We start from the raw sequence: 10477 nt of genomic DNA, 5'->3' as shown, positions 1-10477 counted from the left end.
TGAACTGTGGAGCTAAGTTAGAGCACGAGTTAGGTATGAACTGAATGGTGAAACTGAACTTGACATGAGTTGAAAAGTGGAGCTGAGCTAGATATAACCTGGATGGTTGAACTAAGCTTGACATGAGCTGAATGGTCGAGTTGGTGTTGAGTAAGACCTAACTAGTTGAGATTGAATTCGACATGACCTAACCAGTCGAGTTGCTGTTGAATATATATATATATATATATTAGGATTTGTTGGAATACGCCAACTAATTTTTATAAAGGATCATAGTATTTTAGCTACATGGACCTTACAATGTATTTGACAAATTTTTAGTAATAATTTTCTAACATACTATTTATAAATAAATGTTAGTAATTAATTGGATTATACTAAATTATGTTAGTATCTGAGATCGAATTCAAGACTTCTTGTTTGAAACTCTTTTAATGTCTCACCATTTTATTGTTGGGTTGGTGGCAAACTAATAAATTGGTAGTATTGTCCATTGGGGCCTATTGATAGTTTCTTTTGTTAAAATTAATAAAAACTTGCTATTTTAAAAGAAAGTCACAAATAAACTAATAAGTATTAAAATTTTGCTACTCACATTTCTTCTTTTGCATACTCACAAATTTACTATTCACATATTTTCTCTATTCACTGAAAATTTTTACATGTATTTAAATTCAATTTACGTGCATGTACGTGAACATAAAATATGTAACAGTACATATAGTGATAATAAATAAAATTGTAAATATGAAGTATAATTAATTATTAATAAAAACCATCCAAAAAGTATAAGTAATTGAACATATTAATTAAATATAATAAAAAAATAATCATGTTGATTATTTTAGTGCTTACTAGTTAGTAGTACTAGTTACTGCTATATTCACGTAAGGTGATTAGATGTTCCAGCTTACCACAATCAAATCATAATTATAGCTTACCACTATAATTCAGTGTGCCATCATAATGAATAGGAAAAAAGTCACGTCCTTGTAATAATTTTCAATAATTAGGCTATATTGTAATGTGCAGTGCACAATTTCATAATGATGGATTTAATCATTTTTCTTGGTGGATACTCGTTCTACTATTTTACTTTTACTTATAGTTGTTTATATAATGAGAATATCATTATAATTTATACTATGTATATATTATCATCAACAAGCAGTATTTAATAATTGTAATTAAATGACAGTATATAATATATTTCTTTTGTCGATATATATTTAATATATTAAAATAAAAAATTGTATAGATATATTATGTCCAATTCTGTGTTAAAAACATTTCCCTAAAGAGAGTGTTATGACATGGTGGGTGAGAATTAGAATGAGAATGAGACATAACGTTTTCGGCGACCGACATGAACATATATAGCAAAAAATCATAAGAAGCCATGTCACTCTCATGTCTTCATAACCCACTTTCTCATATTTACTCATATTATTATTATTATTAGATCACTAAAATATATAACGGGAAGTGCTTCTTTAAACAAAGCTTGTTGCTTCCCTTTTCAGCCTTTTCTTTATTCTTTATGGTTAATTCCATTTCATCAATCCTTTCCCCAACTTTAACGCATTTATATATCTTTTCACTTTAATATTCATTGTCGCATTTATTCATTATTGATTTTTTTGTTTTATTATGTGGTAAAAGAAAGGAAAACATAAAGACGAATAAAAGTTGTTTTTTTATACACAATAATTTTTAACTAATAAGAAAAAACATTATTAGAAAAGACAAAATAATGGGACTTAACTCAATCAACTATAATCTAATCGTAACAAATTTTCCACATATGCAAAAGTGGTTTTCATCAACTCAATATGTAATTTTGATATATATTTATAAGACTAAAGATTTAATTTGATCTAATTTAGTCTCCGACAAAATTTAATACACAAATTAGTCGCTTACAATTTATATAAAGGAAAAATTAGTTTTTCTGAAAAATTTTAAAAAATTGCTGACATGTAAAATATTTGAGCCAATTAAACTAATCTTTTTGAATTTCGAAGTAATTAGAAAGAAAAAAAACCTTAAATTAGTCTCTTATTTTATTCACTTCTCCTTCCTATTTATTTTTATAGTCTTATTTAAATTTTTATTTGAAAAGGACTTACTATATAGAAGTTGTTTTAATCTTCTAAATATGTTGGGTCTGTTGTGCATAGAAAATGTTGGTTTTCATGTGGTTTGAAGTAAATTATAAGTGAGTATAGATGGAAGGAATGATGTGAATTCACCACAATGATTTTGTGACGGATGTATGATTTTTGTTTGAGATTGTTTTCACCAACGTGTGCTTGGCCTTCATTGGTATTGTGATTGGTGATTCAGAGAAAGTGGAGGTGATGAAATATGAGATATATAATTGAAATCAAAGTTTTTATTGTTCTTTAATTGATGCAATAAATTTAAATTCTGAAATACAAAATTTAGTGAAGGGAAAGAAAATAAAGATACAAATGACAAAAAGATGAACTATGGATGATTTCTTTAAAGGCACTAACGTTCTTTTTTAATAAAATAAAAGAATGGTTCATAGTGGCTACATAAGCACATAACGTCTATATTAATATTAAAATGATCGCAAACATTTTATTTGATTATAAAGAAGACCTTCGAACTAATTAAAAAGAAAGAATGTAAATAACGATCAATATGGTCAACAATAATAACTCTAAAAAAACACAGTATAATTAATACATAAAATTTAATAATAAAAACTAATTTATATTAATAAATCCAATAAATTATATTATATAGAGAAAAAAAACATCAAAGTTAATGCAGTTAAATGTTTGAACAATGTTTTCTGTTATGATCAGAGATCTGATATAATCCACACTTTTTTTAATACTTTTTATGTGGTTTCCATTTATGTTCTAATGCGCTTAATTTTTGGACGACATTTTTTGACTCTTCACATTTGAGGATTGTAATACACCATAACACCTTCATATTTGTGTCAATGTCATTTGTTTGATAGGAGTTTGAACGTTTCAATGTAGACTATCAGTACCGTTTCAACCTTGTATGCATCAGGTATAAACGTTCAAAAATCATACTTTATGTTAGAAAATGTTGCTATCACATGTGAACAAGACATATCTATAACTTGATATTTCCTACAGTCACATCACCTGTTAGGAATGTTGACACTGAAATGACCAATTAGTCGTCATTCTCTTAGATTTAACGTCTCGTGGACCATGAAAGCGTGGTTGCTCCGATCAAAACTATTGACTTTATGGCTATCGGACTTACGTATTTCTGGTTTAAAAAAATTATACATTTTTCTGCGTATACCTGACCATAAGCTAAAATCGTTGCATGTAGTTTTCTCATTGTTGAAAATAGTGTCTCTATCTTATAATAAGTTATTTTGACCAAAACAGTGATTGGAATATTGCGTGTGACTTTTAACAATCCATTGATTTACTTAACAAAGTTGGTTGTCATGTGACCCCAACGACTATCTCCATCAAACATTTTAACCAATTTTCTCGTGGTATGTTTAGCCATTTTATGGCCTCTCGGTTTAACATGTCTATTTCACTGCAGTAGTATTTGTACGTAGGTTCATTAAAAATGTGTCAAATTTTATAGAAAAAAATAATTGAAAATTATATTAATTAAAAAGTAGGAGGTTGTGTGTATTCTATAATAAAACAATTTCAGATTGATCGAAACCAACTCACAAGGAATAATAATGCACCAATCATAGTCGTTGATAATATGGATTGAACGAACAAGATGGAATTTTTAATAAAATAACCAATTGGTCGAAATAAATTCACAAGGATCCTAAATGCACTATTCAGAACCATTGATGAATTAGATTGAACATACAAGATCAAATTTTTAATAGAATAATTTGATTGGTCCATATCAAATCACAAGGATCCTAAATGTACTATTTCTAGCCGTTGGTGAATTAGATTTAACGACCAAGATTAAAGCTGGTGGATTGGAAATCGAGTAAATGGTTGTAAGGGGAGATGTGACCTCCTAATGAAATTGCTATATGGGAATGCGACCTTGTGTTGCATTTTGGTGATATGTGTGTTGGTCTTTCTTGGCTTCATATTGGTCCAGTTTATTTTAAAAATCTCTATATAAAAACATTACAATCACTTTCATTCTTCACACCATTACAACTATTTATTTCTTCCAAAATTTATATATTAGCGTTCTCTATTAAAGTTTTTATTTTTCTCATGAAATTATCTATGAATCACATATCTGAAATTCAATACATAAAAACATTTGTAAGTATTTTATTTATTTACTTTTTTTAAGTCAATGTTTTATTTACTTTTATATTTTATTTATTTTAGATACTCTTAAAGGACAAATTGAAATATCATGATCATGTTAATAAAAAAAACTACATGATGCCATATTACCATGTTTGCAAGGAGTTGGATTTGGTGAAGTGATCAAACTTGGAAACAACAAAATAGACTTCGGTTTGATTACTACTATGGTTGAGAGATGGAGACCAGAAAATCATATGTTTCACCTTCCAATAAGCAAATATACAATAACTTTAGAAGACATGTACTACCTTTTAAGATTAAATGTTTATGGTTTATTTGTCAGTGGTTCGAATTTTGTGAATGTTAGAGATGTTTGTCAAACTTACTTATGAGTTATTCCACCCAATAGATCAACAAAAATTTATATTTTATTAAATTCAAATGACTTAAGGAAACATTTGACAGCGTTGGTGAAAATGCATCGGTAGAAGAAAAACAAGTATCATATTGAGCATACATTTATGTATGATTGGAGGGCTACTAATGTCCGACAAATCTAACAATAGAGTATATTTGTAATATTTATCACTTTTGGTGATTTAAATAAAGCATCACAATATAATTGGTTCAACAGTTTTAACAACACTTCATAGAGATATGTGTCTTGCTAAGAAACCTGATGTGATGTCAATAGGAGAGTGTTGTTCCACTCGCATAAAAATAACTATTGCAAACAAATTTTATTATACTTTTCTTATTTTTAAAATTAACAACTTAATATGTCACTAATTTTATTATACTTTTCTAATTTTTAATTTTTTTCGACAAATCTGACTCTAGTGGTCTCAATAAAGTTTCTCATAGCAATATAGATAGATACTGAAAAATAATCAACCACATGATGGTGGAGAAAGTAATCACATTTATTTATATTTTTTAACCATATATATTTTTTATACTTCTTATAGTTATTTTATCATATTTTTACATCTCAATTTTATTGGAGACCGCACTTCAGGCTTCAACACGACGTTTGCAAAAAAGAGATGAACACACGAACCGCATGTACCTATCTGCATTATTATCATATTGTTGGAAAATATCAAAAAAATAGGATTACACTTCAGTTCGACTTCCGTCAACAAATATCACAACCACTAGAGGACATGAAAATTTACCATGAAGTCGACATGAGGTGTGACATTGATGTTAATTGGGACTGAATTTGGAAGTAAGAAATTAAACATTGGAATGTGTGTGAGAATCATGTATTGCAAGGTCAGTTAGTAGAAGGTATTTTACACCACAATACAAAATATATAAATTGGTTTAGACAATACAATAAATTATTTATTTATGTCGAGCAATATCTGTGGGATCTACGTTTATACCTACCAAGATATTCTCTTGTCCACTCAATCCCACAAGAATAAACCATGCACTAAACCACAAAATTGTCTTCATCATCACCTCACTTACATACCGAACCATACATAAAACATTTATATATTATGGTCCACCACCACCGCACCTACAAACCGCTGCATAAGTTCCATATTATGGTCCACCACCACATGTATACGTTCCGACATTGCTAGAGATACAAACCCCCAATTACTCGACAAAACATGAGATTTTATATAACCCCTTAAGTTGACTTATGCTGTTTTTGATTTCATGTATAACTCCAAAGCTTAAAATTATATGGAGACGTGTGGTAGTAGGTTTAATCTACCCATAAATTCTCAAGGATTTTAGTTGCATATACTCTTAATAATTGAAAATGATGATGAGAAACATGATCAAAATGATGATAAATTAAAACAATATCAAGTCGTTCAAATAGTTAGACGAGTTCGGTGACCTCCTAAATGTGTGACTTAAGGACATTTAGGTGGACACGATTAATTAAAATTTGATATATTTTTCTTTATTTATTGTTTTTTATTTATTTATTAATATTATTTAGTTTAATTTTTTATAAACAAAATAAAAGATATTTACCAATTCTTTAAATTAAGAGATTAATTTAACTGTTGGTCGAAGATTCGAAGACAATTTTCATATTTTTAAACTGTTGGCCTACCAATTAAACTTCCGATGAATTCAATAGCATAATCTTATTTAAATAATTGTTACTTTTTTATTAAATAAAACCTAAATTCTTGAGACAAATCTATCAGCAATACACGAACAATAAAACATTAAATTAAATATTCTTATTCTTACGAAGTACTCCTCCGAATGGACACTCATTAAATCAAAGGTAACCGAGGAAAATGAATAAGAGAGTAGGTGTGTATGCAGTATGTAGCAAGCTGCTTTTAAAAAAAAATTTATTGCAAGCCACAAAAGAAAGAAGAAAAAAACCATTAGTTTTTAGAAGCATAAAATATTATTAACTTTAATTTTTGAATAAATTAAAAATTTAAATTAATTATCAAATCATTAAAATATAAATTAACTTAATAAATAATTTTAATAATATTTTATAACAATAAATTATATGAAAATAATATAGGTTTTTGATTTAAAGATGAAAATATGACGTCTAAAATAATTGTGTTTGATGGGAAAAACAGAATCTTAGCTGGATCCACAGCACTACCCAAATTTTACCATCTTGATTTCCCCATTTCTCATTTGATTCTTTTCAACCTTTTCACACTCTCTTCTTTCTCATCTCCTTTTCCTCCTTAATTCATCACTCTACTCTCTCCCATTCTATCTCTCTCTCACTCACTCAACAAACCCATTTCCACTTTTAGAAACACAAGAGAGAGAGAGAGAGAAAAACAAAAGAGACACACACACACATCACAACATCACAATGTGCAACTTCATCATCTTGTTCTTCTACTCTTGCCTCTTCACACAAATAACTTGTTCATCATCTCAACCAAGAAGATTCCTTCACCAACCCTTTCTCCCTCAAAACACACTCCCACCTTCTCAACCTCCAAACCCATCACCACCACTTTCTCTTTCACCATCACCACCAAACCCAAACCCAAACCCAAACCCAAAATACCCATTTTCCAATACTACCCCTAATGCTACTAACACCCCCTTTTTCCCTTCATACCCCTCAACTTCACCACCACCACCACCTTCACCTTCTTCCTACGCTACTTTCCCCGCTAACATCTCTTCTCTTATCTTCCCTCAAACCCCCAAACACAAATCATCTTCTTCCAAACTCCTCGCCGTCGCCATTGCCTCCGTTATCGCCGCCGTCGCCGTCGTCACTATCTCCATTTATGTCTACTGTCACCGCCGCCGTAAAAATTACCCCTCAGATGATAAAACACTCAGATCCGACAGTAGCATTCGTCTCTTTCCTCGCGAGGCCGGCGCCGGTGTCGCGACCAAATCAAGAAACGTCTCTGCTACAAGCTCAGAGTTTCTTTACCTCGGTACCATTGTAAACTCTCGCGGCGATGATTTACCTGATCCTCGTGGTGTTGTTGGTGGTGGTTTGAATCCTCGGAAAATGGACTCGCCGGAGCTTCAACCATTACCACCGCTTTTACGACAAGGTTTGAGGATTCACGATGAAACTACTCCGGCGGCTGAAGATGACGAAGAAGAGTTTTATTCACCAAGAGGGTCTTTAGGAAATGGATCAAGTTCTCGGAGAGTTTTCGCCGGTATTTCAGCTGAGAATTTCGTCGGTAGAAGTAGCACTGAATCTACTACTTCTTCTTCTTATTCATCTTCTTCAGCTTCACCTGATCGTTCTCACTCTATTAGTCTCTCTCCTCCGGTTAGTATAAGCCCCAGAAGATCACAACTAAAATCGCCGGAAAATGTACTAACCCACCATTCTCCGCCGTCACCACCACCGCCACCGACACAACCACTGCTCAGCAGCGACGGGGGAAGAAGCTCGTTGTCTTCAAGAGCTTCTTCTAACCGGAACTTACAGTCTTCTTCTTCATTGTCTTCAACGCCGGAGAGAGTCTTTGCCGGAGAATGTCAGTCACCGTCTTTATCACCTCTCAACCTTTCACATACAAAAAATCCAGATGGGTCTTTCGTTAAACTTGAAAAGACTCAGTCTTGCAATTCATCTCCGAAGATTTCTTCATCACCGAGATTATCAAATGCTTCTAGCAGAAAATCTTCATCTTCTTCGTCATCGGCGTTTACTTTGCCGTCACCGGAGAAAATTACAATGATGCAACAGCATCATAACAATCATGGGTTGGATCAGTCTCCAACTATTTCAGATGTTTCAGATCGGTTTAGACATTCTCCACTGTCATCATTACCACTTTCACCGACATTACTTTCATCGCCGGAGAGAGAGATGAACACTACTCAACCACCACCTTCTCGGAAGCATTGGGAGATTCCAGACCTTTTAACACCAATTGGTGAAACACCAACTGTTTTGATTCAACATGGTGTTGTTTCTCAAAGAAAACATTGGGAAATTCCTGTTCTTTCAACACCAATTACACCTTCTATTAGTGTTTCAGCAGCTCCTCCTCCTCCGCCACCACCACCACCACCACCACCGGTGCTGCCGCGACAAAGGAAACAATGGGAAGTACCTTCTCCAACAACTCCTGTCGGTCAACCTGTGGTCTCTAGGCCGCCGGAATTGAAGCCACCTTCAAGGCCTTTTGTGTTGCAAACTCCATCTAATGCAATGGTTTCTCCTGTTGAATTGCCACCGAGTTTCGAGGAGAACTCCGAAGAGGCATTGAAACCTAAGTTGAAACCTTTGCATTGGGATAAAGTGAGGGCTAGTTCTGATCGTGAAATGGTTTGGGATCATTTGAGGTCCAGCTCTTTTAAGTAAGTGTTTCAATTCAATTCTCATCACCACGCCATTTTCATATTGTTATGCTGTTCATTCATGTTTTTCTTATATTACTTTATAGATTATTATAGAGAAATGTTACTCCCTTTGGAATGAAATATAAGATCAAATAAATCAACTATTCAAATACTTTTTTTGCTTATATTTCATCCAATGTAGTTTCGGTAGTATTGTTCTATTTAGGGAATGTTAGTTATAAGAAGTTGATGATTCTGGTGTTTAGTAGTAGTACTATATTGCAATATGTGTTTTTTGAAATAAAAAATGGCCTGATTTAGATTGAATATATGTGGCAGGTTGAATGAGGAAATGATTGAAACATTGTTTGTGGTGAACACACCAAATCCAAAACCAAAGGATGCTACACCACGTTCAGTTCTTGCCCCTCAAAATCAAGAGGATAGAGTATTGGATCCTAAAAAGTCTCAAAACATTGCTATCTTGCTCCGAGCAGTTAATGTTACTGTAGAGGAAGTGTGTGAAGCACTTTTAGAAGGTATGTATTTAACTTAACTATTTAAGTATTTTACCCTCAAGTTATTTTCTTGTAATTATGAACTAGATCTGTTGTTGAACAATTTCTTACTTAGGTGTTGTGGTTAAGCCGACACCGATGTAAATTCTTGCTTGTTTTTGTTTCTTCATAATCCTTTGGATTAGATATGTTAGCTACTAAACTAACGCATCATTTTTGGTTAATGGTATGCAATTAGTAGTTGTGTATTTAAACACTTGTTTGATACAATGGAAATTTTTTAAAGGAAAAACAATAGAGATATATCCACACTAATTTGGAAAACATCTTTTGCTTTGGTTTAGTATAAGAAGTTAGGTGGAGGTGTTATTATTATTATTACATATATATATTATCACTTGAATGAAGCTAGTGGCCAAATTTGTTCTTCTGTTTTATTGCTATTTCTGGTTACCAAAACCATAAATGTGTGCATCATAAATCAATGCCGTGGTTAGTATATTGACATGTTATGTGGTTTTCAAGGTTTATCATATAAACAAAGAGCTTTTATTGTATTGACCCTTTATGGCATTCTCTCTCTATGTTTTCTCTTTGCATGAAAGTGAATTGTTATAATGTGTTTTAAAAGTTTTCTTGATCAAGTAAATATTTCAATTTGCCTTTTAACAGGTGTTACTGATACACTTGGAACTGAACTACTTGAAAGCTTGTTAAAAATGGCGCCGACCAAGGAAGAAGAGCGCAAATTGAAGCAGCATAAAGATGACTCTCCAAACAAACTTGGTCCTGCTGAGAAATTTTTGAAGGCAGTTCTTGATGTACCTTTTGCATTTAAAAGGGTGGAAGCTATGCTTTACATAGCCAATTTTGAGTATGAAGTGGATTATCTTAGGAAAT

The 10477-nt window shown here is 32.1% G+C and overlaps 1 protein-coding gene across 1 annotated transcript; it reads left to right on the top strand.

Annotated features, from left to right (window-relative positions):
- Nucleotides 1-6916: 6916 nt before the first annotated feature.
- Nucleotides 6917-10473, top strand: LOC101490813 (formin-like protein 1; the record flags this gene model as incomplete). Its single annotated transcript, XM_004517233.3, has 3 exons — nucleotides 6917-9077; nucleotides 9399-9598; nucleotides 10250-10473. Coding segments are annotated over exons 1-3 (2400 nt in total), but the record flags the coding sequence as incomplete, so codon positions are not given.
- Nucleotides 10474-10477: the final 4 nt, after the last annotated feature.

Source organism: Cicer arietinum, unplaced genomic scaffold, assembly GCF_000331145.2.
Source record: "Cicer arietinum cultivar CDC Frontier isolate Library 1 unplaced genomic scaffold, Cicar.CDCFrontier_v2.0 Ca_scaffold_5756_v2.0, whole genome shotgun sequence".
In the NCBI taxonomy this organism is placed as follows: domain Eukaryota; kingdom Viridiplantae; phylum Streptophyta; class Magnoliopsida; order Fabales; family Fabaceae; genus Cicer; species Cicer arietinum.
Note: the sequence above shows the minus strand (reverse complement) of the source record. Positions and strands in the feature narration are given on the sequence as shown.